The 27,332-nt window shown below is 36.9% G+C and overlaps 1 protein-coding gene across 15 annotated transcripts in view; it reads right to left on the reverse strand.

The window, feature by feature from the left end:
* Window positions 1-8,438: 8,438 nt before the first annotated feature.
* The window catches only part of KIAA1841 (KIAA1841 ortholog), a 50,500-nt gene continuing 31,606 nt past the window's right edge, over window positions 8,439-27,332 (reverse strand). For 6 of the 15 annotated variants that reach the window (XM_032410911.1, XM_032410910.1, XM_032410909.1 and 3 more), the window contains 10 exons: window positions 26,589-26,734; window positions 25,732-25,831; window positions 24,518-24,550; window positions 23,190-23,289; window positions 15,591-15,682; window positions 14,569-14,597; window positions 14,417-14,490; window positions 13,436-13,524; window positions 11,592-11,683; window positions 8,439-10,279 (listed from right to left, as the gene is read on the reverse strand). In XM_032410911.1, coding sequence (XP_032266802.1) covers window positions 10,243-10,279; window positions 11,592-11,683; window positions 13,436-13,524; window positions 14,417-14,490; window positions 14,569-14,597; window positions 15,591-15,682; window positions 23,190-23,289; window positions 24,518-24,550; window positions 25,732-25,831; window positions 26,589-26,734 — 792 coding nt within the window. In that variant the 3' untranslated portion in view covers window positions 8,439-10,242. The other 9 variants (XM_032410914.1, XM_032410916.1, XR_004300305.1 and 6 more) reach the window with 9 other exon arrangements.

The raw sequence follows: 27,332 nt of genomic DNA on the forward strand, positions 1-27,332 counted from the left end.
TAAATAAGTCACAGAGACTACCAACCATAAAGGAAAAAATTGGTAAATATGACTACATCAACATTAACTTCCATGAACAAAGGCACCTTAAACAAAGTAGAAAGAAATGCCACAGTCTGGAAAAAGATACTTATAATGCATATAAGCATAAAGGATTTTATCCTTCAGAATACAAAGAAATCTTGGGGACACCTGGGTGGCTCAGTTGGTTAAGCATCTGCCTTCAGCTCAGGTCATGATCTCAGGTCCTGGAATCGAGTCCTGCATCGGGCTCCTTGCTCAGCGGGGAGCCTGCTTCTCCCTCTGCCTGCTGCTCCCCCTGCTTGTGCTTGCTTGTGCTCTCTCTCTCCTTTTGACAAATAAATAAATAAAATCTTTAAAAAAAAAAGAAAGAAATCCTACAAAAATCAATCTTTAAAAACTCAATAGAAAAATGGGCAAAGGATGGAACGCCTGGGTGGCTCAGTAGGTTAAGCATTGGGCTCTTGATTTCAGCTCAGGTCATGATCTCAGGGTCATAAGATCAAGCCCCATGTCAGACTCTGCGCTGAGGGTGGAGCCTGCTTAAGATTCTCTCTCTCTCCCTCTGCCCCCACTCCCACATTTGCATTTTCTCTCTCTCTGTAAAAAGAAAAGAAAAAAAAAAGAAAAATGGGTGACGTATATAAACAGGCAATTTTTAAAAGAGGAAACACAAATGGCCAATAAAAATGTCAATATATGCTCAACCTCAGTAATAATCAGAGGCATATAAATAAAAATAACAGAAATTTCCTATTCTCACTGGGCTAGTAAAAACTAGTCTATCAGTACCGTGACAACTATTCACAAACATTCAGACCCTACAGTAGAAATGGGAGCTCTTTGAAGTTAGAGGTGGTCACATGGCTTGTTTGGGCCAATCAACTATGAGCAGAAGTGATGTGTGTCACTTTAACAGCCAGAGTGCAAGTCCTTTAGTTTTCCCCTGCCTCATGGAAGCTTGTGTCACGTTGGAGCCTCTGTCACCCAGATCCCGGAGTGACTCTGATGAACATAGCTTCACTGCTGACCCACACTGTACTTGAAGCATGAACAAGAAATAAGACTTCGAATTAAGCCACTGAGATTTTGTGGTTGTTGGTTATTGTGGCATGATTTAGTCATCCCGACTGATATAATCTTAATTCTTGGTGAGGAAACTGAAAGGACTCTCACCTACTACTGGTAGCAGTCTAAGCTGGTACAACAACTGTGGGGAAGAGTTTAGAAATGTTTGGTCAAGTTGATGATGTGCATACCCTTCAACTCATGTGTGCACAAGGATAATGATCAAAAGTTTTAACTTCAGGGATGCTTGGCTGGCTCAGTCGGTTAAGCATCTGCCTTCAGCTCAGATCATGATCCCAGGGTCCTGGGATGGAGCCCTGCATCCAGCTCCTTGCTCAGCGGGGAGCCTGCTTCTCCCTCTGCTTGCCACTCCCCCTGCTTGTGCTCGCTCGCGCTCTCTTCTCTAATAAATAAAAAAAATCTTAAAAAAAAGTTTTAACTGCAAAAAAAAAGTTTTAATTACAGCATTATTTTAAGAGAAAAACTGAAAATAACCTCCATGTCCATTGACAGGAAATGGATAAGGACATTTTGGTAGATCCATAGAATAGATTACTGTAGAATAGCTAAAATAAATAAACTTATTCATCTCAAAATGTGTAAGTCTCAAAAACATAATTTAGATTCTAAAAAATCATAAAAGGAGATGTAAGGTAGGATTTCATCATGTATAAAGTTTATGTAGTATATTGTGCTGTGGATACATGATATATGTAGTTAAAGTATAACAACATGCATGGGCATAATAAACACCAAATTCAGGCAAGTGTTTACTTCCAGGAAAGTAAAAGTTGGAAGAAGGATTATCTGTAAAAGGGTGAAGGTATTTGGAATGTTTCATTTCTTATAAAAATATATATATCATGTTATTATGTCAAAAGGCTGAGTGGAGGGTACCTAAATGTTTGTTGTATTACCCTCTGGACTTTCTCTGTCTACTTGAAATATTTAATGATAAGTAAAAAGAGAATACAGGCAGGTGAAAATGATAAGAAAGAGCATCCATAATTCTACCTCCTCTGCTGTATCCCTGACATAACCTCCATTAACATATTGGTGTAAATCTGTCAGCTGTTTTTCTGTAATCTGTCTGGTGTCTCTGCCCTGCTGGAGAGGAGCAAGAGGGCGGCAGGTTTCTGGACAACTGCAGTGAGGACAGTGACCAGAGTTCGGTTGGCTAGGTAATCTTGACCTTAACTTACTCATTTAAAGGATGTTGTCTGGTAAGTAAAATATTTACTAAAAGAAGAAACATTTCATTATTATGTACTTAAGTTGTACTAACTCACTTTCTATTGCTTATTTTGGCTTGTTCAGATTATTTAAATGTTTCCCCCCCTTCCATTTTTCAGAACGATTGGAGGCTTTTAAATGCTTATAGAATCTGTAGAATAACTATGCAAGAGCATGGCTGTGAGAATAGGCAGTTCTGGCACTGAAGAAGGGCACCAACTTTAAACTTTATCTGAAAAGGAATAGTACTTGTTCTTTTTTCTGTTTTTCTTCCTTTTTCTCACTTGCCTCCTAGGATTCCTTATGTATTTTGACTACAATTGCCCTTATTAGTTATTTTTCCAATATTCTGTTTCCTTCTACAACCTATATACCCAGGTACACTTGGTAAGGAGGCTCAGTGTAAAGTGTATCGTGTGATTTCATTTAAGTTATGGTTTCCTGGTACTTTTAGTGCCTGCCACCTTATGGCAGTGCTCTGGTGTCAGAATCAATACTTTCCTGATTTTTTTTTTTTAAAGCTCCTGAACATATTTCTGGCTGAGGTTTACAGCCAGAAAGAAAGAGAGAGAGAGAAAGAAAGATAGATATTGTAGCACATAGCAGTGTGGTTTTCAACCCATCTTCATAATAGAGTCACCTGGTGACTCTAAGCCCACTCCAGAACTACCGTCAGAAAGTCCTTAACACTGATTCATCAGACAAAGCTAGATGTCATTTAACAAATATTCAGTTCCACTACTTACTACTTACTGGGAAAAAAGTCCCCTTTCTTCCCTGAGTAGATGACTACTTATGGTTAGAAGAATGAAAATACACTTTAGAATATATAAATAAATGAATACACTTTAGAGATCCCCTCATGTATTTATTCCTGATGTAAAATAATTTTGACAGTTGCCTATATTTCTTGTTCAAGCTTTCTCTTAATTTTTATTTATTTTATTTATTTATTTTTAAAAGGTTTACTTATTTATTTGAGAGAGAGAGAGTGAGAGCACACAAGTGGGAGGGGCAGAGGGAGAGGGAGAGAGAATCTCAAGCAGACTCCATGCTGAGCAAGGAGCCTGATGCAGGACTCAATCTCACGATCCTGAGACCAGGACCTGAGCCATGCTGAAACGAAGAGTGGATATCCAACTGTGCCACCCAGGTGTCCCTCATTTAATTTTGAAATTCTCATAATTTTAATGATCAATACCTTCTGGTTGGCTTATTTTTTTTAATTTGGAAAATATATTAACAACAGACAAGCATAGAATCTAAACCAACAGCTGTATCCACCATTCAAAATTAACAAATGTGGAGAGGTATGTTTGGGAAGATGGCAGAGTAGGAGGACCCTAATCAATGGATACAATTGGATAATACTCAATGGAGTATTCATCAATGGACACAACCGGATAATACTCACTTCATCAATGGATACAACTGGATAATACATCAGTGTAAATAACCCAGAAAGCAACCCAAAGACTGGCAGAAAAAACTGTACAACTAAAGGTAGAGAAGAGGCCACATCAAGAGGGTAGGAAGGGTGGAGATGTGGTGAGGACCTAAATGAACCACAAGAGGGAGGGAGGGAGCCATGGGCATGAAGAAGGGAGAGAAACAGACCCTCACATGAGGAAGACAAATCCCCACAACATTTGACTTTGAAAGCTAGAGGGGCCGAATTTCTTGAGTTCTTACAACCAGCAGGACTTAAACCTGGAATTTAAAAAATCAGTGGGCTCAGCTCTGACAGAGCCCAGAGGAAGCCGAGTCCCCACCCTCAAAGAGACAGCACAACAAAGAGCCCGTAGAGATATAGCATAGAAGCAGCAGTTTGAAAAATGCCTGGTGCATGTGTGGGGGGAGAGCTATTTACTAATCTGAGTGTGTCCCGGAGGGATAGGGTTCACTGAGGGACTTCTCCAGGAACAAAGGAGCTGACAGGTGCCATTTCCTTCCCCCACCCCCCAGCATAAACACAGCCACCTGCAGGAACCAGCACACACTGACATTCACTATCTAACTTGCTTTCACCAAGCCCCCGCCCCCTCATTCTTTTCTCAAGTCCAGTGAGTATCTTAACGATCAAATCTATTTATTTTAATTTTACTTCTATAAGTAATCTCTACACCCAGTGTGAGGCTTGAACTCAAGACTCAGAGACCAAGATTCACATGCTCTTTTGACTGAGCCAGCCAGGCGCCCCCTACAATCATTACTTTAACATCTCTATCAGGCATATTACTTATATTCCTTTTACTTAGGTCTCTTACAAACTGCTGGGCGCCTCCCCACCCTGCCCGGCTTTGGCAGATCTGCCCTTTCCAGTCACCCCTCAGTCCCTATGCTGTGGGTCCCCTCCCCCAGAAGACTGGTGCAAACCTTGCCAATACTGTCTCTCCTGACCTGAGCACTTTGAGTTTTATGGGCCCTGCAAAAGTCCTACATGCACCTTGTTAAAATTGTGTACCATGTCCATGCATGCTTTGCAGATCCATCCAGGCTGGCCCTGGTCCTTGCAAGGTGGCAGGTCTCATTTCACAAGTGGATCAGTGCATACCTTGTTAAAACTGTGTCTCCCACCCCAGCTGGCCCAGTTCCAGTGGCAGCAGCAAGTCCCCTCCAATATGCTCTTTGCCAAAGCCCATTCAAACCAGGGCCACAAGCCTGGCAGTGAGCAAGCAGCCCTGACAGGAGCCAGCACTACTCCAAAGTTACTCCTGCCCTGCGGTGAGGGGAAGATAACCACATATGCCAATTAGACAGTGGCCCCCAACAGTGAGCTAGGGGCAGACAGTCTGTCCCACTGCAGGCTCCACTCACAAACAAAAACTTCTCGGGAGACAACACAGGGAAAGCACCCAGCAGTTTGGTGCTACTGCATCTCTGGCAAATGCCTGGTCTGACTAAACTCAAGCCCAAGGTGACCCTAGACTGCACTGCACTATAGGACCTCCTCCTCCTAATGCCGTTACTCTCAAGAGCAAAAGATGTAGCTGACTTTCCTAACAGAGAAACAGACACAGAGAGTTAGACAAAACGAGGAGACAGAGGAATATGTCCTAAATGAAATAACAGGACAAAACCACAGCAAGAGACTTTAGGGAAACGGATATAAGTAATAAGCCTGATAGAGAATTTAAAGTTATGATCGTAAAGATACTCACTGGACTTGAGAAAACAGTGGAGGACATCAGTGAGAACCTTAACACAGAGATAAAAAAGAATCAATCAGAGATGAAGAACACAATAAATGAAATAAAAAGTACACTGTATGGAATAAATAGGCTAGAGGAAGCAGAAGAAAAATTAAGTGACCTGGAGGACAGAATAATGGAAAGTAATCAAGCTGAACAGGTGAGGGAAAAAAAAATTATGCAAAATGAGAACAGACTTAAGGAACTTAGTGACTCCATCAAGTGTAATAACATTCACATTATAAGGATCCCAGAAGAAGAAGAGAGAGAAAAGGGGGCACAAAATTTTTTTGAAGAAATAATAGCTGAAAACTTTGCTAATCTGGGGAAGAAAACAGATATCCAGATCCAGGAAGCACGGAGATCCCTCAACAAAATCAACCCAAGGAAGTCCACACCAAGCCACATAGTTATTAAAATGGCAAAAGTAGTGATAAAGAGAGAATTTTCAAAGCAGCAAGAGAAAATAAGACAGTTCCATACATGGGAAACCCATAAGGCTATCAGTGCATTTTTTAACAGAAACTTTGCAGGCCACAAGGAAGTGCCATGATATATTCAAAGTGCTGAAAGGAAAAAAAAAAAAATCTGCAGTCAGGAATACTCTATCCAGCAAGGCTATCATTCAGATTAGAAGGAGAGATAGAGTTTCCCAGGCAAACAAAAGCTAAAGGAGTTCATGACCACAAAACCAGCCTTGCAAGAAGTATTAAAGGGGACTCTTGGAGTGGAAAGGAAAGACCATAAGTAAGAGTAAGAAAAGTAGGAAGCACAGAAGCAGTAAAAGTAAGTATATCTGTAAAAATCAGTCAAGGAACTCACAAAATAAAAGGATATAAAGTATGACACCATGTACCTAAAATGTGGGGTGGAGAGGAGTAAAGAATGGGTTCAAGCTTAAGTGACCATCAACTTAACATAGACTGCTATATGCAGAAGATGTTAAAGATGTTATAAACAAACTTAATGGTAGCCACACATCAAAATCCAGTCATAGATATACAAAAAATAAAGAAAGAATCCAAGTAGGGCGCCTGGGTGGCTCAGTTGGTTAAGCGACTGCCTTCGGCTCAGGTCATGATCCTGGAGTCCCGGGATCGAGTCCCGCATCGGGCTCCCTGCTCGGCAGGGAGTCTGCTTCTCCCTCTGACCCTCCTCCCTCTCATGCTCTCTGTCTCTCGTTCTCTCTCTCTCAAATAAATAAATAAAATCTAAAAAAAAAAAAAAAAAAAAAAAAAGAAAGAATCCAAGTATATCACTAAAGAGTCAGTGAACTGTGAGAGAAGAGAGCAAGAGAAGAAAGGATCAGAGAAGAACTACAAAAACAACCATAAAACAAGTAACAAAACGGAAATACATACCTGTTAATAAATACTTTGAATGTAAATGGACTAAATGCTCCAATCAAAAGACACAAGGGGACAGAATGGATAAAAAAAACAAGACCCATCTATATGCTGCCTACAAGACTTATTTCAGACCTAAATACACATGCAGATTGAAAGTGAGGGGATGGGGGCGCCTGGGTGGCTCAGTCGGTTAAGTGTCTGCCTTCGGCTCAGGTCGTGATCCCAGGGTCCTGGGATCAAGTCCCATATCTGGCTCCTTGCTCAGCGGGGAGGCTGCTTCTCCCCTGCCTGCCGCTCCCCCTGCTAGTGCTTGCTCTCTCCCTCTCTCTCTCAATCTGTGTCAAATAAATAAAAAAGAAAAGAAAAGAAAAGATACATCTTGGAAGGAGGGCTGCTCTAAGACTATTTGCAGCTCTCACTCTCTCTCCTTCAGTAAACCTCTGGAAACAGTATAGGTCACCACCTATATCAGGAAATAGTTTTCCTACCTAGCTCCTCCCTCAAATGCTGTTAATTTTGTCTAAATAATGCCAAGACCTTTAATATATTTAAGTAACACATGATGCCATAACAACCACCAAAGTATTAGGTGCCTCTTTTCTTTCTTGCATTAAATACACACCCACACCCACCATTCTTAGCAATTCAAATTATGGAAAGAGGGATATAAAACTCTCATCTTAAAGAATTTAAGGCTACTTTCCAAATACTAAAATAACAATGCAACAATAATAGTTTAACATTGATAGAGGGCCAGAAAGTACTGTCCTAATTATTTTAGATCTATTAAGTCATTTAATCCTCCAACAATCCAGTAAGGGTGGGGAATAGTATGATCACCACATCATCTTTCCCAATAGATCAGCTTTATTTTTATTTTTATTTTTTTAAGATTTTATTTATTTATTTGACAGAGACACAGCGAGAGAGGGAACACAAGCAGGGGGAGTGGGAGAGGGAGAAGCAGGCTTCCCGCGGAGCAGGGAGCCCGATGCGGGGCTCAATCCCAGGACCCTGGGATCATGACCTGAGCCGAAGGCAGACGCTTAACGACTGAGCCACCCAGGCGCCCCTAGATCAGCTTTAAATGGGAGTGGGAGAGCTAGCCTATTTGAATTGAACTGGCTAGGTATCTCAGTACCTTTTACCTAGGAGGTACAAAAAGGTGAGATTCATAATAGTTGCTCAGTGAATAGCTGAAGGATAGCTGAAGAATTAATCCCAGGTATTAGATGTGAAAGGTATATTTTGTTGTTGTTTTTTATATTAAAATCTGCCCTTAGCAGTTTAGCATAATAGGGCTTTAGCCTCAGCTTCCAAAGCAATTAGCACATCTTCCAATATCTGGCTGAATGTTCTGAAGAGGAAAAATTACAAACAACATGATGTAATAGTGTGGAATAAACTCTGCTACCAGATAATCTTTTCTGCAATATTTTATCTCTTAAATATTTGGCTGAATCTTTAGGATAACCTCATTTAAAACAACCTTTTCATGAACACCTGTGCTCTAGAGCCCACCCACATTTTTTCTGAGAAGATGGAATGATTCAGATCAAGGGACTTTTCAAACAACTTTTGTCATTAACATTTATTTCAATTAAAGAATGTGAATTCAGAATTAATGTAAGGTAAAACCCTTCCAAAGTATTTGGCAAAAGAAATACTACTAAGAGTTTGATTAAAATGTTTTTGGTACCTGTGCTATGTATTATAGACATTAACAAAATAAAAAGCATATTCTGAAGAGAATCAAATTCTGGTTTGTAAAAATCAATTCACTGGTACAGTCCTCCCAGGGGAGAAGCAATTTGCCTTTTTACCATTAGTTAAAAATCTAAAGAGCATACTTCCTCTTCCAGTTGTGACTATCACCACACTATATAACATGTACAAGCCTAAATCCTTTTAGTCAGAGAATACAGTAAAAGAAACAAGACTCTGGTATTTAACAGAGTTTACAGATCATGTACTATAAAACATTTTCTTTTGAAAATAAAAAATTTATAATCTATTTCAAAAATATCAAACAATTGAAAAAATATCTAAACTGGAACAAAATTGGCAAACAGAAGTTAAAAAAACTTGGAAAAGCCATACATATAACATCAAATAACATCTAGCTTCATTTATCAACTAAAACACTCACTTAAGATGATTTCTGTATGTGTTAACTGAGTTTAACACTTCAACATTTCAATAGAAACTGCCATTCTGTCGCACATTATCAAAGCCTGTTCTCTAAATTTGAAGAAATTCCAATTATAAGATAAATGAAGACTGAAAATAGAAACAGTGCATCTTAAAGTTTTTCAGAGGTCTACATACAAGTAATTTTCAAACACATAATTTTTTATATGCTTATGATTTGGAACAAATTTTCCCTGAGCACTCTTTCTGCTTGGTTAGAAAAATTAAAACATGATCTATAAAATAGAATTTAGTTTGATTTCTACTGAATGTATGCCATTTTTCACCCATCAAATGTATTTGGGAATGTTTCCTTCTAGACATTGCTAAAGTACTAAGTAACTATAACTGTTTGAAGGGGCTATTCAAATGGCTTAAGAAATATGGTTAAGTTTTAGAGCCCTGAGAACTGCACAGTGGGTGTTCCATACAACCAAAATGATTTACTATCCTAAAACTACCAATAGTTGTTTTAACAAATTCAGAATGGCACTGGTGTCACAGAAGAAGAGGTACTAATCAGTAATTTCAGCTCAGATAACCAATAGATAAGCATTAAAAACTGAAAGAAAAACAAGTTGGATTAACATTGTGCTTTCCATGGAATAATGCTGAAAAAAAATTAACTCTCCTGCCCAACACAGGAAATACCTCACACCTTGAAACTTTCTTTAATGCAGTCTTGAGGCCTGTCACTCCTTAATACTCATGCAAACTTAAAATTAGCATCACTGGGAGTTTCATCACACAAGCTGCAGTCCCCAATGCTATCCCAAGATTTACAGCTCAAAAGACATGCACAGTACCACCACCAGCTGTGTTCCCTTAATTTTTTAAGGTCTTAAGAAGTCCTAGCTACTTGAGAGTTTAGGCCTCTTCTCTTTCAAATAAATAAAGGATAACAAATATCAGGAGCCTTAACTATGCAAATTTGTAAATACTAATTTTTTACATAGCCTAGTATCACATTAAAGGAAAATCAGATTTAAGAAGTTTCATATTTACAATTTTGGATTTCAGAAGACCTAACTATACATTTCCCTCAGCACTATGATTTATGTGGTTTGCAAGAATAATTAATAAATAACTTAAAACATTTAGAAGTCATTGTTCTGAAGATCTTCAAGAATTGAGCAATTTCAGATGTCCAGAGGTGTGTCTTCTGTCTTTTTAGTTATAGTTAAGGTGATTTATGCAGGACGCCCTGGACCAAAACGGCTTTTAGACCTAGATTTTTTAAATAGAAAAGAAGGTCAGAGATGCGTCTAAAATAGCAGGAAGCTGCTGTTGCTTTAGGTTACGTTTGCTTGACAGTATCAAAGTTTAATGAAACTTCATGTAGCCCCATAATCCATTTTTAAAAACCCCTGGAGTGAGACATACTTTGGAATTCAGATTTTTTTTTTAAAAGATTTTATTTATTTATTTGACAGAGAGGGAGAGAGACAGCACAAGCAGGGGGAGTGGCAGGCAGAGGCAGAGGGGAAGCAGGCTCCCTGCAGAGCAGGGGGAGCCTGGTGTGGGACTCGATCCCAGGACCCGGGGATCATGACTTGAGCCAAAGGCAGTCGCTTAACCAACTGAGCCACCCAGTCGCCCTGGGGGGTGGGGCAGATAATATCATAGATAAATTATACATCATGGATTGGAGCAGTGCCCTATAAGCAAACACATTAACGCTTCTTCAGTGAAACAAATGAACATTTATATTCAGTGAGATAAATACAAACTATAAATAGCATCATAGTAGCTCAGTTTGGGTTTGAGTTGCCACAAATGTATAAAAAAGTCTTACTGGTTTTCTGAGATTTCTGGATTTCAGAACTGCTGATAAGGCATTTAGATCTGTAGTATTAATGATCCAATCTCAATAACTTTTAATCTTTAAAAGAAAATTTGTGATGTAAAATGATAGAGGATCCAACAAGTTAGATTTTATTAAGAGAAATAAAATAAGGAACAGGAAAGACTTCAATGATTTAAATAAATAATATATTACCTATAAACAGTATAAAATTCTACTAATTCACAGTAGCAGTAGAGCTTACATTCCTATCTGTAGCTGGCTCAGAACAGAGCTGATTGAATCAACAGGAAAACTTAAAAAAACTATACTTTCATTAAATTTTGTGGTTATGACCTTTTTAAGCCTTATGTTTAAGTTAAAATCTGGTTCTGATTAATGTCTTGATGATCTAACCCTTGAAACAAAACAAACCAAACTCCAATTATGTGCTGCTAGTGTTCATATGATTTTCCCTAAAAAAAGAAAATCACGGGGCACCTGAGTGGCTCAGTCAGTTAAGCGGCCCACTCTTGATTTCGGCTCAGGACATGATCTCAGAGTTCTGGGATCGAGCCCTGTGTGGGGCTCCATGCTCAGCGGGGAGTCTGCAGGAGATTCTCTCCCGCTCCCTCCCTCTGCCTCTCCCCCCGTTTGCACTCTCTCTCTAAAAATAAATAAATAAATCTTTAAAAAAAAAAAAAAGAAAAGCATCTCAAAGCCAGTGGTATTCTGAATTTGTTTATGCTGATTTACCTTGTATTTTTTTCTGAGCTGCTTTGCCGTGCAGTTACTGGCACTGAGGCCTTGATTTGCGCTTCGAGTCTGGAATAAATACCTCCTGCAAACTGCAGAGTAAAGGGGCAAAATGGAGTTGTTATTTTTATGGAATCAATAGAAGCTCTGCTTTATGAAAATGGCATTACTTTTTAGCTTAGAAGTAATTCTGGTTTTCAAAATTCAGGCCCTTTGAATTATAATTTCTGTGAATAATTTTACAGACAGTAAAAGTCACCCTTTTTAGTGCACAGTTCTGAATTCTGACAAATGCATACAGTGGTTTAACCATCATGACAAGGGAGACATACAACACTTCCATCACCCCAAGAAAATACCCTTGTGCCTCTCATACGTCAACCCATTTGCCACGATCAGTTCCTGGAAACTACTTATCCTGTTTTATTGTCCCTATAGTTTTGCATTTTCCTAAACATTATATAAGTAAAATCATAGAGTCTGGAGCCTTTTCAGTCTGGCCTTTTTCACTTTAGCATAATGTATAGGAGATTCATTTATGTTGCTGATGTATCAGTAGTTCTTTCTTTTTTATATGTACCACAGTTGGTTTATTCATTTAGCAGGTAAAGGACATTTGGGTTGTTTCTAGTTTTTGGCATTTCTGAATTTCTAAAACCACTATAAGCATGTGTGCACTGATCTCTGCGGTGACTAAATGTTTAACTTTAAAAGAAACTGACAGACTGTTTCCCAAAGGGGCCATTCCTTTTCAAATCCCTACTGGCTGTATATGAGAGTTGCAGTTGCTCTCCATCCTGGCCAGCATTTTTTTCTTTCTCCGTTTTAGACATGCTAGTTGGTATCCAGGGGTATCTCACTGAGGTTTTAATTTACATTTCCCAATGACTAATGATGTTGCATCTTTTTGTGTGCTTATTTGCCATCTATATCCCTTCTTTCATGAGGTGTCTGGTTAATCTTTTGCGCATTTAGTTTTATTGGATTATTTATTTTATTATTAAGTTTTGAGAGTTCTTTATAAATTCTGGACACAAAGTCTTTACCAGGTAAGTGTTTTACACATATTTTCTCATAGATTATAGCTTATCTTTTCATTTTCTTAATAGTGTCTTTCAAAAAAAGTGACTCTCAAAAATAGTGTCATTCAAATTTTGATGAAGTCCAATTTGTCAATTTTTTCTTTTATAGATCATGCTTTTGGTGTCACAACTAAGAAATATTTGCCTAACCAAGGTCACAAAGATTTTAGAAGTTTTAACACTGTATGTTAACTATATTGGAATTAAAATTAAGAAAAGAAAGGCTTTAGAAGTTTTATAGGGAAGTAAATTTTTAAATAAAAGAATTAGGGCAAGAGTAATTATAAATACATAATACCAATACTGATGTTAATATATAGTGTTATGACTAATACATAATTTTAGTAAGAACATAGGTATTTCTAGTCATCATTTTCAGCAAGATGACATCTTATTTTAGAAATAATATCTAAGCACTGCCTACAGAGTTGACTGAAATCAGCAACTTCCAAAAAGTCACCCTCTGGGTAGTCAGCATTTGGTCAGCAATTTCACAGTTAATCTACTCTTGGTGTGATATTACACTTCCAGCAATAACCTACTTTACTGTGTGTGCTATAGAGGACCCATGGGCCATGGATAATAACATGGAGAATGTTTATGTGAGTCAACTGGCTAAATGGGACAGAATATAAAAATATATTAAAGTATTTAAATTGGTCTTTTCAGATTCTGCCTAAAACATCTTTATATACCTCATGATGAAAATAAAGTAGGAAGGTATATCTAAGCAAGCACAGTACACTAGCACATAATTCTTACTTCTTTTGCTTCCTTTGACTTGACTCGGTCCAGATCACCCAATCTCATCTTTATTAGGTGCCCTGTAATTTCAGACATCCGCCGCTGATCTGGAGGTAAAAAATAATAAACCTAACTTTTTATGAGGATGATTTATAACTTTTATTTCTTTTTTTTTTTTTTTTTTTTTTTTTTAAGATTTTATTTATTTATTTGAGACAGAATGAGAGAGAGAGAGCACATGAGAGGGGGGAGGGTCAGAGGGAGAAGCAGGCTCCCTGCCGAGCAGGGAGCCCGATGCGGGACTCGATCCAGGGACTCCAGGATCATGACCTGAGCCGAAGGCAGTCGCTTAACCAACTGAGCCACCCAGGCGCCCTATAACTTTTATTTCTTAAAGAACACTTCAGTTATCAAGAATTTATGAAAATATCATTGGATACTGTTTTACAGACATATACACTTATTTATCTTTGAAGAACTTTAGACAGCAAGCGGCAAATGGCTCATACATAGATAATTGTGCTGGTTTTAAGGCTACTTAAACCAACCTAAAATATGATAGTCAGTTATCTTTAGAGTGCAAGTAATGGGCAACAGTCAGCCTGATACCTCCAAACCACAGATGTATAAAACAGTACATTATCTGCTGGGATTGTCTACTAATAAAACTCTGGTTGAGGGCTGCCTGGGTGGCTCAGTTGGTTGAGTGTCACACTCTTGATTTCAGCTCAGGTCATGATCTCAGGGTCATGAGATCGAGCCCCACATCTGGCTCTGTGCTCAGAGGGGAGCCTGCTTGGGATTCTGCATCACCCCTTGACCCTGTCTTTTAAAAAACAAACAAATAAAAATTCTGGTTGATTCCTAAGGGAATGTGCGAATTCTGAGCCTTATTCTAGTTGGAACTTTTTAAGCTATTCAGCATACTTCATAAAATGAAAGATTCCTATCATTGATATTTATACCTAATTTGTACATTACGTACATATTAAAACTTACCATCTTCCCTTTGTGCATCCTGGTTGAATCTCAAGGATCTTGTGGCATCCCATTTATTCTTCTGCATACTCACACTATTAGAAAAATTAAACAAAAATCAGCATTGATGCTTTAAGAGTGGTTATCTGATTGGATTAAGGACCAATACTCACATGAAAGGGGACACATCTCTAGAAGTTGACTAAAAAAGAGTAGACAACATTAAGGTCCAATTAGAACACATTTACTGATTTGTGTTATAGTTAATAATAAAAAGCAGCTTACATTTATTGAGTTCAAGACACTGTACCAAAAGCATTACAAGTATTATTTCATTTAAGCCTTGCAATAACCACATGAGACAGTTGCCATAATTATCTCGATAATAAAACAGGTTCAGAGAAGTTAAGAAACTTGTCCAAAGAGATACAGATCTAGAATTTGAACCCAGCTTTATTTGTCTGACCTGGAAGCCCCAGCTTATGCAATCTTTTAGAATTCACCCATTTGTGTGCTTGTGGTACTTAGCATGCAGATGAGTGTACAATCTGTCCAATGTAATTGTGTGGAACTTGTTGCAACCCAGCCCTTCATACATTTTTGGAATCCATGGTTTCTCTTTTAGTCAAATGTGGTTACTACTGTCCTCTTATTCTTACCTGGCTTTTTACCCCTTCCTTCAAAGGTATGGGAATTATTTTAAAAGGTAATAAAATATAATTTATTTAAAAATTATAAAGTCTACTTACTTTTCTTATTTCAAAGTCTATCTTATTTTTGAATAAGTAATATTGGCTCAAAATTCAAAAGTTACAAATAGCACATATAGTAAAAAATCTCTGTTCCCCATTCAATTCCCTTCTTTAGAGGCAATCAGTCTTTTTTCAACTTCCTTTGCAGTTTTTCAGAGATATTTTATGCATATATAGAGAAAGACATATATATTCCTCTATCCATGCTACAGAAATGTTAGAATATGCCAATTTACATACTATTCAGCACTTTCTTTTTCTCACCTATCAATATATCTTAGAGATCTTTAATCTCAGTTTATATGGAATTTCTTTGTTCATTTTTATACTGCTAGCATTTCACTGTGGTATATTGTTACTCTTCTTCAGATTTTTCTTGGCTATATTTGCCTGCTTATTTCTCAATATGAACTTCAGAACAGTAATGGATAATTTAGAGCTACCTTCTCTAACGCCTTTTCTTTCTTCTGACCACAGGGTGAAGACATCTGCTTTTTTGGTTGTTTTGTGAACTTCTTTGGCTTTTCCTTTTTCCCTGACAATAGAGAGTCAATGTTATGTCTCACATGCTTCTCCAATGCACTCGTTACTTACAAACAATAAAATAAAATTATTAAAAAACATTGTTTCTTAAAATTAACAAATTACCTCTAAAGAAAAAGTAAATATATGGAGAAGTCAAACTGAATGTGTTTTTACAGGGGTTCATTTTAATTACTTTTCTTCTTTCTACTTGATGAAAAACTTTGGGGGAAAAGCCAGGGAAATGAATTCAAAGTCCCAATGAAACTAGATGTTGAAAATGTTGGGAAAAACTATACATATTTCTCTAAATCTAAATAGTGGAATCATCACCTAATTCCAAATTTTTATATATATAAAAATAACTATAACTCAGAAAAACACAGTTTGAGAGTGGAATAAGTGAACTCACAAAAAAATCTTTAAAATGTCTTTTGCTTGGGGAGGAGGAGGGGCCATGAAGATAAAAATGGAGATAGGACAGAAATGATCTTGGTAGGAAGCAGATTTGGGACAAACTGTATTCTGGACTGGTGCATTTCTACAATCAATATTCTGAATTTATTCAGGCTGACAGTGTAGAGGAGAAAGGAGAGGAAGAGAAAAAAGGGAGGGGAAAGAGTCATTTCTCTTAAATCAATGTATGAATGTAAGGATAGTACATTAGATCACTTTCCCAAACATCAATTATTTGTATACCACCTATGCAATTTTTGCTCTATCATTTAAAGGGAAACTTTATATTACTACCACAAATGGAAAACCTGTAAAATGTGCTACAAGGAAGATAACCAAATTAAAAAACAAACAAACAAACAAAAACCCAAAAATGGATGCCTGGGTGGCTCTGTCAGTTAAGCGTGCAACTCTTGATTTCAGCTCGGGTCATGATCTCAGGGTCTTGAGATCCAGCCCCAAGTCAGGCTCTGTGCTGGGCATGGAGCCTGCTTAAGATTCTCTCTCTTCTGTCCCCTCTCCCCCACTCATGCTTGCTCTCTCTCTCTCAAAATAAAATAAAGTAAAATAATATAAAAACAGTATTAACAATCTAGATAGATTGATTTGCCTCCTGACAAGCCCTGAGTCCCTGACATGTGTTTATAGTTAAAATGGGAGATAAACAAGTGTTATAAAATTGCTAATAGACATGATAGGGTGAGATTTGATAATGGAATGTGAAGACAAGTTCTTTCCAAAGAAAACAATGATAAAAACAGAACAAAAATATTATAAGCCATTATCTCTAGGTACTGGCAAATAATCAAAGGGAGGTAGAAAGTTGAGTGTTTATATTTAAAAGATGCATAAGGTAGGGAAGTGGGTGAGGGGGAGGGGTGAAACAGGAGACAAGGATTAAAGAGTAAACTTATAGTGATGAGCACTGAGTAATGTATAGAAGTGTTGAATCATGGGCACCTGGGTGGCTCAGTCAGTTAAGTGGCTGCCTTCAGCTCAGGTCATGATTCCAAGGTTCTGGGATCAAGTCCCATATCGGGCTCCCTGCTCAGTGGGGAGTCTGCTTCTCCCTCTCCCTCTGCCTCTCCCCCGCTGCTCATGCTCTCTCTCTCTCAAATAAATAAAATCTTTAAAAAAAAAATTGTTGAATCACTCTATTGTACACCTGAAACTATTGTAACACTGTATGTTAACTGTACCAGAATTAAAATTAAAAACTTAAAAAAAATAGATGCATAAGGTGAGATCTGTGAGTTTATGGCTTTCTGCCTGAGGGCCCTTCCCAATACCTTGAGCCAAGGGAGGAAAATTACAGCCTTATGAGTTCCAGGAAAAAGATGTTAGAATTCAAAGTAAGAGAAGCTGGAAGTTTAAATGGAAAATTTTGGAAGAAAGTCACAAAAGACTTGAGATCTAAAATGTGACTATAAACTCTGCTCAAATGAGTATTAAATTATGAAAGTGTATGGAAGACCCGAGGAAATCCAGCTAAACAGGCAAGCAGAAATTAGGTTGGGGTGTTGACGCTTGCAAGACAGAATTGTTTTTGGTGAGAGATCAGAGTTTCTTGTGCCTTTGACTAAATGCTTTCCCAAAATGTATAGAGCTCAAGCTCTGACAGCAGGAGCCCAACTTGGGACTGGAAAAACAACTAGAAATCTAGGGGGAACCCACAAAGCAAGGAAACCACTAAGCAGGTAAGCCCCCAGATCCGAATATAAAGTCTGTCCAAAACCTTGCCTGACTACTATAACTACACAGGCTGGTAGGACCCTGGGGGTCAGGCTAAAACAGGAGCAGTTAGCAGCCAAGAAAAACCTGGGCAGAGACATGAAGTAGACAGATTTTGCAGTTTGGGTCAGGCAAGTTAACTGCCTACTAGAACAAAAAACCCAACAATACTCAGAAGAACAAAATAGATTTCAGAATTGCACAGATAATCTACCAAAAGTTACAAGATGAAGAAACTGAAAAGTATGAACCACTCAGAAAAGAAACAGTCAATAGAAACTGATTCTGAGAGAGCTTATATACTGGATTTAGCTCACAATGATCTCAAAACAACTATTATAAATATGTTGAAAGGGAAAATGGTGTTATTAAATAAACACATACAAAATCTCAACAAAGATATAGAAACTATAAAAGAAGAACCAAGTGGAAATTCTAGAACTGAAAAGCACAATAATCAAAATATTTAGTAGATGGGCTCAAAAGAAAGTCTGAAATGGTAGGAGAATATATCAGTGAAATGTGAAGTTAAGCATTAGAAATTCTCCAATCCAAAAAAAATAAAGAATGAAGAAAAAGAAACAAAACTTCAGAAACCTATGGGACAACATCAAAAGGTCTAACATACACGTGTTGGAGTTCCAGAAGGTAAGTGAGAGAAAGGGACAGAAAAAGTACTTAAAGGAATAATGACTGTAAGCTCCCCAAATTTTGTTTAAAACATTAATTTACAGATCCAAGAAGCTCAACAAAGACCAAGTAAGATAGCCATTAAGGAAACCACACTTAGGCATATCATAGGCTTCTGAAAGTAAAAAATAAAATCTTGAAAGAATCAAGATATAAAGGGCACATTACATACAGGGGAACAATTATATCAATGATTGACTTCTCATCAGAAAAAATAGAGGCCAGAAGATATTGGAATGAAACACAAGCTGCTAAAAGAAAAAAATAATTGTTAAACAGGAATCCATACTGAAGAAAACTGTACTTAAAAAACAAAAGTGAGGGGTGCCTGGCTGGCTCAGAGCAGATGACTCTTGATCTTGGGGTTGTGGGTTCAGGCCCCACGTTGGGTGCAGAGATTACTTAAGAATAAAATCTTTAAAAAAAGAGTGAAATAAAGACATTTTCAGATAAATAAAAATAAAAGAATTTATTGCTAGACTACCTGCACTATAGAAAATAAAAGTTCTTCAGAATAAAAGAAAATAACATCACATGATAACTCAGATATAAAAAAATAGTAAATATGTAGATATATATAAAAGACTAAATGTATATATTTTTCTTTTTTTCTCCTACATTCTTTAGATGACATACTACTCTTTAAAACAAAAATCATAACCCTAATTATATATAATATATATATACATATAACAATAGCACAAAGAAGGGGAAGCTAAGGAAACTATATTATTTTAAGGTTATATTTTACCTCAAGTAATTCTTATTAGCTTTAAGTAGATTGTGATAGGTTAAAGATCATGTTGCAATCCTTAGAACAATCAAATGCAAAGAAATATAACTAAAAAGCCAGTAAAATAATTTAAAGATACACTAAAATTATTTTCTTAGCACAAAAAAAAGCAGGAAAGGAGAAATAAGAGAAGCAAAAACATCTGAGACAATTAGAAAGTGAACAGCAAAATGGCAGAACTAGGGGCACTTGGGTGGCTCAGTCAGTTGAGCATCCCACTCTTGATCTCAGCTCAGGTCATGGTCTTGGGGTTATGAGTTCAAGTCCCGTGTTAGGCTCCAATCTGGACATGGAGCCTACTTAAAATTAAAAAAAAAAAAAAAAAGGCAGAACTAATACAACCATATCATTAAACACATTAAATATAAATAAAATAAATGCTCCAATCAAAAGGTGAAGATTGTCAAACTGGAAAAAAAGCAGTTTCCAACAACATGCCACCTACAAGATACAGACTTTAAATCAGAAAACACAAAGAGGTTAAAAATAAAAGGATAGCAAAAAGATATGCCATTCAAATAGTAAACAAATCTACAGTGATTATATTAACACCAAACAAAATAGACTTCAAGACAAGCAATTTTACTGTAGACAAAGAGGAATACATCATAATGTTAAAAGAGTCAATACACTATAAATGCATGTCGAATCACAAAGCTCTAATGTACACAAAGTAAAAACTAGTAGACTTAAAAGGAAAAATATGTAAATTAATTATAGTTGGAGATTTCAACACTCTCTTTTACTAATCAATGGAACAAGAAGTCAGAAATGAGGGGTGCCTGAGTGGCTCAGTCGTTAAGTGTTTGCCTTCAGCTCAGGTCATGATCCCAGGGTCCTGGGATCGAGCCCCGCATTGGGCTCCCTGCTCTGTGGGAAGCCTGCTTCTCCCTCTCCCACTCCCTCTGCTTGTGTTCCCTCTCTTGCTGTGTCTCTCTCTGTCAAATAAATAAATAAAATCTTAAAAAAAAAAAAAAAAGAAGTCAGAAATGAGCAGTCAGAAAATGAGCACGATTACAGAAGATTTGTAACAGACAACCAAACCAACCTGTCTTGACATTTATAGACCACTCCACCAATAACAGCAGAATTCATATTCTTTTCATTCACATCTGGAGCACGTGTCAATAAAATGTAAGGGATGAAACCACATTGAGTATGTTCTCCGACCATTATGGGATTAAATTAGAAACCTGTAACTGAAAAGTATCTGGACAATCTGAAAATATTTGGAAATTATACAACATACTACTAAATAACACATGGGTCAAATTAAAAAACCATAAGGGGAATTAGAAAATATTCTGTGTTGAATATAAATGAAAACAAGACATGCAAAGTCTTCGGAAATAGTTAAAGTGGTGCTGAGAGCAAATCTTACAACTTTAAATGTTTATATTAGAAAAGAAGAAAAATAAAAAACCAATGATTTAAGTTCCTTAAGAAGCTAAAAAAGAAAAAAAAGGAAATTAAGTCCAAAGTAATTACAAGGAAGGAAATACTAAATATAAGAGTGAAAATCAATGAAATATAAAACAAACTACAGAGGAAGTCAATAAAATCAAAAGCTCGTTCCTTGGAAAGATCAATAAAATAAACCTCTAGCTAAACTGATGAAGAAAAAAGTGATGAAACACAAATTACCAATATCATCAATGAAAGAGGGACATCACTACAGATCCTTCAGACAGAAAAGGATAAGAAAACACCATAAGCAACTTTATGCCAATAAATTTGACAACTTGGATAAGATGGAGAAATTCCTTGAAAGACACAAGTTATCAAACAGATTCAAGAAGAAATAAAAGACTTGAATAGTACAATATTACAGCTACTAAAATCATAATTAAAAACCTTCTCATAAAGAAAACTCTAGGCCCAGATGACTTCACTGCTGAATTTTATCATATATTTAAGGGAGAAATAATACAAATAGCACACAAGTTCTTTCAGAAAAGAGAAGTGAGGGGAACACTATCCAACTCATTTTACGAGATCAGTATTATTCTGGTAACCAAACTTTGGCTCTTGTTCAAAAGATATCACTAATAAAATTAAAAGGCAAGTCATAAACTGGGGACAGCTATTTGCAAAACATATTGACTTGTATCCAAAATATATATAAAGAATGCTTATAATTCAATAATAAGGCAAACAATCCAACTAAAAAATAGAAGATAATTTAAACAAACACTTCATGAAAAAGATATATAAATGGCCAATTAGCACATGAGAAGATGCCTAGAACTATATATCGACTAGAATGGCTAAAGTTAAAAAAAGTAATAATACCAAGTATTGGTAGAAACGTGTAGCAACTGGAACTCTCATACATTGCTGGTGAGATGCAAAATGGTACACTTTGCAAAACAGTATGGCAGTTTCTTATAAAGTTAAACATACACTTACCATATGACCCAGCAATTCCACTCCTAGGTATCTACCCAAGAAAAATGAAAACATATGTCCACATAGACTTGTATGCAAATGTTCATGGCAACATTATTCATCATAACCAAGAACTGGAACAACCCAAATGTCCATGAAATGGTGAATGGAAAAACAAATTATGGTATATTCATACAATGGAATACTACTGTGCAATAAAAAGGAACAAACCACTGACATACACAACAATATAGATGAATCTCAAAAACATCACACTAAGTGAAAGAAGCCACACACAAAAGACTACCCATGATTCCATTTACATGAGACCTTGGAAAAGGTAAACCACTGTGACAAAAGCAGATTGGTGGTTACCTGGGGGTGGGATTGGGGAAAGGGAACTGACTGTAAAGGGGCAGAAGATAATTTTTTGGAGGTGCTAGGTCTTGATTTTGGTGGTGGTTACCCAACTGTATGCCAAAACTCATCAATATGTACACTTAAAAATGGGTGAATTTTATTACATATAAATTCTACTTCAATCAACTGTGGGAAAAAACCTCACACAAAACATAGTAGCATTTTCTCCTTGACTAATTATAATTTAAAAATAACTGATAACTAGTTTTTTAATAAGAGGATTCGACACATGAAGAAAAATTATGTAAAACTTGGAAAAAAGACAAAGGGAGGGTTGTATGTCCTTTTAGTGTCATATTGGAGGACTGCTTAAAAGGCCCATGTAAGAAATTACTTAATTTTCAAAGAAAATATCCTTGTATCTGACTTTCCTATCCACTGTTGATTGAAGGCCCAGATGCTGTGAAGTTTTATGTTAACTTGGAGATTTTTGTGTCTAATAGAAATGCAAATGATTTCTGTTTAGAAGAAAAGATAACCTCAAAGGCGATCGGTTTACTGCCTTATAGGACATCAATTAGTTTTGAATCTAACTTGCAATCCTCTTTAACATTCTTTTTCAAATGCCTATAAATATCCAAGTCTTCAAATGCTCTTTGAACAAATTTTCCCTATTTCTCTCACTAAAGAGTTTAAAAATTTTGACATAAGTTTCTTCTGTAGCTGTATAAAATCATGTTTTTAATTTTTTAAGAATCATACTCTGACTACTATTGTATAATGCTTCATTTGAGTGTCACTTCAAATCATCTCAGGCACACACTGATGTTAAGTTATCCATTTTGAGAAACCTATTAGGTTACACCTGAAATGAAAATGTGGAGTATTATTTCTCATTACACTGCACTTTTTAAAATAACTGTGATTATTCTCTGTTAGTGCCAGGATTAGGGAGTCTTGATGGAGCCTCCTTTATTTTTTTTTCCATGTTGTAGCCTACCATATAGACTTACAAAGCTAACTCCTCACCCCTTGCATTAAAGCCTGCAGAATGCTACCCCTTCATAAAAGTGAGACTTGATTTTATCTTAGAAATCAATACTTTGTTTCTTGGATATTTCTTCTTCATCTCCAACTTCATCTTCAGTGACCTCAGATCCAGTGGTATATTCTTCTTCTTCTGAAAATAACGATTGTTGTTTCTGAATTAAAAAAAAAAAAAAACCCTTTTAAAAAAAACATAGTATTAACATATCTCTCATGGATTCTTTCAAACACATTTATCTAAATTTATTTTGGATGAATGAGTCAAACAAGATCTGATAAAATGACCAATGCCTAGTACAACACTGAGGAAATGGACATAAGAATTTCTATGTTAGGGACACCTGGGTGGCTCAGTCATTAAGCGTCTGCCTTCGGCTCGGGTCGTGATTCCAGGGTCCTGGGATCGAGCCCCGCATCGGCTCCCTGCTCGGTGGGAAGCCTGCTTCTCCCTCTCCCACTCCCCCTGCTTGTGTTCCCTCTCTCACTGTGTCTCTCTCTGTCAAATAAATAAATAAAATCTTAAAAAAAAAAAAAAGAATTTCTATGTTTAGGACAGGATCGCATTACATTAAACATTTTTAAATTATTTCCTTCACATATTCTAGCAGAGTGATGGGCACATAATAAGTCCTCAGCATTTGTCAAACTGCACCTCTATCACTCAACTGAATGTATGTTCCTCGATATTAAGATTAAATTAAAATATAATAATTGCCATTATTAAAGTAGTCTCATAAGCAAGGACAGGTACACATTCCCTGGATAAATGTGGTCCTAGATTACTCAACCACAGCTGCATCAGCTTCCTGCATCTACCTACCCACCCTGCTTTTTGCCATCACTGATCCAAATTCCAGTGCCATTCTTGCAAATATTGGTGGCAGATGGCAGAGTAATGGCAAATAGGTAAAAGAAAAAAAAGAAATCAACCATCCAGTCAAACAACCAAATGCCTGGAATTAATAGATTTGTTGCTTTGTTCTATGTCCTAATGTGACTTAAAAGTGACTTTTAGAAGTCATTAGGGACACTTAAGGAGTACGCAACAAGATAATGGATTATATGTCTGTTTTAAACAATGGCATTTTCAGTAAGCGCAAAATTATAGAAGCTGAAAAGGATAACACAAACAGGGGGAGTGGAGAGGGAGAAGCAGGCCTCCCGCTGAGCAGGGAGCCAGATGCGGGACTTGATCCCAGGACACTGGGATCATGACCTGAGCCCAAAGCAGACACTTAACAACTGAGCTACAGGCGCCCCCCGAAAAGGATAACTGCACTGAATTAAAATCTGTAAAATAAGATATTGATAAGATTCTATTAAACTAAACTTTAGTTGTGGAAGAAAGAGATCCATGAAAGTGGAATATAGTTGCTTACTTACCAGTTGCAGAGTCCAGTTTTTCAGTGACAAAAACTATAAGAAAGACAAAGGAATCAGAGATTAATAAATCTCCATCTACCCAGACTGCAGCTCCTTATGTTCATGTGGAGACTGCGGAAGAGTTGAAAAACACTGCAAGTATAGCTCCTTTCCAGGTTGAAATGTAACTTAAAATTCAGGTTGAAAATGATGTATTACAAATATCTGCTGCCTAGAGAAAGATGCGTATGTTTACAAAAAAAAAAAAAAAAGAAGAAGAAAGAAAATCAACACATCCCAGTGTCATTTCCAAAGGATAAGCAAATCACATGTAGAGATAATATAACTTATTTTTTGAACTATTTCAATCACTTTTTTTTAAGATTTATTTATTTGTTTGAGAGAAAGAGCACAAGCTGAGGGAGAGAGAATCTTAAGCAGACTCCATGCAGAGCATGACGCGGGGCTCCATCTCATGACTCCTAGATCATGACCTGAGCTAAACCAAGAGTTGGATACTTAACTGACTAGGCCACCCTAGTGACCCTTCAATTACTTTTTAATGTTTATATTTTACTATAAATTAAGGAACTAGATATTCAAGAAATCCAATTTGCTATTTTGTATATAATTCATAAATGAAGGTTAATGATTGAATTATTTGTAGCCATTTGGAGTTTACAATGCATTTTACATGGAATATTTCACTTTGTCAAGTAAATGCTACTTCAGCCAATACAAAGCCAGGAAGTTCATAGGCAAGTGGCGATTCCCTGGTTGTCAGTAACAGGAATCAAAGGAATCAAAGCTATCTGGACATCTGAGAAATAATTGTTTTGAAACCTTGCAAAAACTAAACACATTCTTGATTACAATTAAAAAAAAAAAGAATTTCGTACCAAAAAAATTTTATAGAATTAGAAGACAAAATATCCCATTCATACTATCTTTAATCCTCAAATCATTACTTGTCCATAATAAAACCTCTGAAGACCATGTTATATTTTTTCCCCAAATTTAAGTTGATTAGTTATTAGTTGAGGGCAAGGAATATGTCCTATTACCTTTGCAGTCCTACTAACTCAGCATAATACCTTGTTGTTATGATCAGATAGTCAGTAAATGCTTATTAACTGAAAATTTCAGTTTTGGTTCAAACCAATTACATTTCTGTCAAAGATTAAATGTCATCAATTGTTTATATCAATAAAGAATAAGTGAAACAAGCTACTCACAGCATTGAGCTCCCCACTTTTGGGGCCCCATGGTGTATTTGGCTCCAGTAAAGCATCACAATCTAGACCCTTTTCATCACAGGGACCAACCCCAGAATCACTTGAAAGAAAAAGACATGTTATGGAGAAATGTTCAATTTCATAAGAAATTAAATGCAAATGATATCTTTTTTTATTGGAAATATTTTATAAATTGCTCTTTAGAAACACAGTTCTTGAGTATAAGGTATGCCATCTCAACACTTACATTTCTTAATTCATCTAGTGATCCCCCTAGCAGAAGATACTCCATATAGGGGAGCACCACGGCACTCCAAGCATCACACTTGCCAGGTGGTGAAATGGGTTGCTATGACTGGTACTTCTGTGAGAACGGCCTTCATGAAAGGCTCCCCCAGCCCCCAACCCCAGCCTGACAGCCTGCTGCAACTGCAAAATAACAGAAGTGACTTCAGAAATTACTAAACTCAAGGAGTTCAAATTTATGCAGAGATGACCTCAACCACTGACTTTTTTTTCCTAGTTGTATCAATCAAGCATTCAAGAAGGGCTTAAGTAACCTGGGAAAAGAAAAAACCCTCAAAAAATGAATTGCAGGTCCCAACCTTCCAATCAAAGACTCCTTTTATTAGTTTTTCTTCCCCTTGGACCTCCAATATTTTGAAGTATTTTTCCTAACAAATAAACACCTGCTTGCTCTTAATGGGAGCTAACATATAATTTCAGTAAGCTTTCTGAAATAATGTAAACTATCTGGGGACTGACATTACTGATCTGGGGAAACACCAGGGAATGGAGGATTCTGAGATGGGAAGCATGAATAAAGCTGCAGCACAGCGTTATCCCCCCTGCCTCACCTAACTGTATCTTTAGAAAAAGGCACAACAATGACATCTTTGTGTTTGTGCAGATCGTCCAGTATTTTATCAGTTGGACAGGATGGCAAATCTCCACCTTCACCTTGATCGTGAAGAGCAACAACGTGGTCCCTCACTTTACAGCCCTGTGTTGTAAGAGACACCAAATTAGAGAGGTTGGTTTGTTATAGAAATATTCCTGTAAAGATGATTTTATGTTTTTGTTCTTCTTTGCCCAGCCATATCATCATATCAACCATTTTACAACTTTTTCTCAAGAAAAAAATAATACAGTTGATTCTTGAACAACACAGGGCTTAGGGGTGCTGATCCCCTGCACAGTCAAAAATCTGCATAACTTTTTTTTAAAGATTTTATTCATTTATTTTAGAGAGAGAAAGAGAGCGTGTGCATGTGTGCATGCGAGCAGGGCAGAGGGAGAGAGAGAATCTCAAGCAGACTCCACACTGAGCACGGAGCCCGATCTCATGACCCTGAGACCAAGACCTGAGCCAAAACCAAGAGTCAGATGCTTAACCAACTGAGCCACGCAGGTGCCCCTTGTCATTTTTTATAGTTTATAATTCCCTCCCAAAAATTTCCAAGCTTGGCTTCTATCAACTTAAACTAGTAATCTTATTTCTTTTAAAGCCTGTGTCAATAATTTCAGTATTTATAGTTTCTGTGGTTTGTTTTTGTGGCATAAATTCTGCTGTTCCCCTTCCTGGTAACCTACTTTCATCT

The sequence above is a fragment of the Phoca vitulina genome, unplaced genomic scaffold, assembly GCF_004348235.1.
Source record: "Phoca vitulina isolate PV1807 unplaced genomic scaffold, GSC_HSeal_1.0 scaffold12, whole genome shotgun sequence".
Taxonomy (NCBI): Eukaryota; Metazoa; Chordata; class Mammalia; order Carnivora; family Phocidae; genus Phoca; species Phoca vitulina.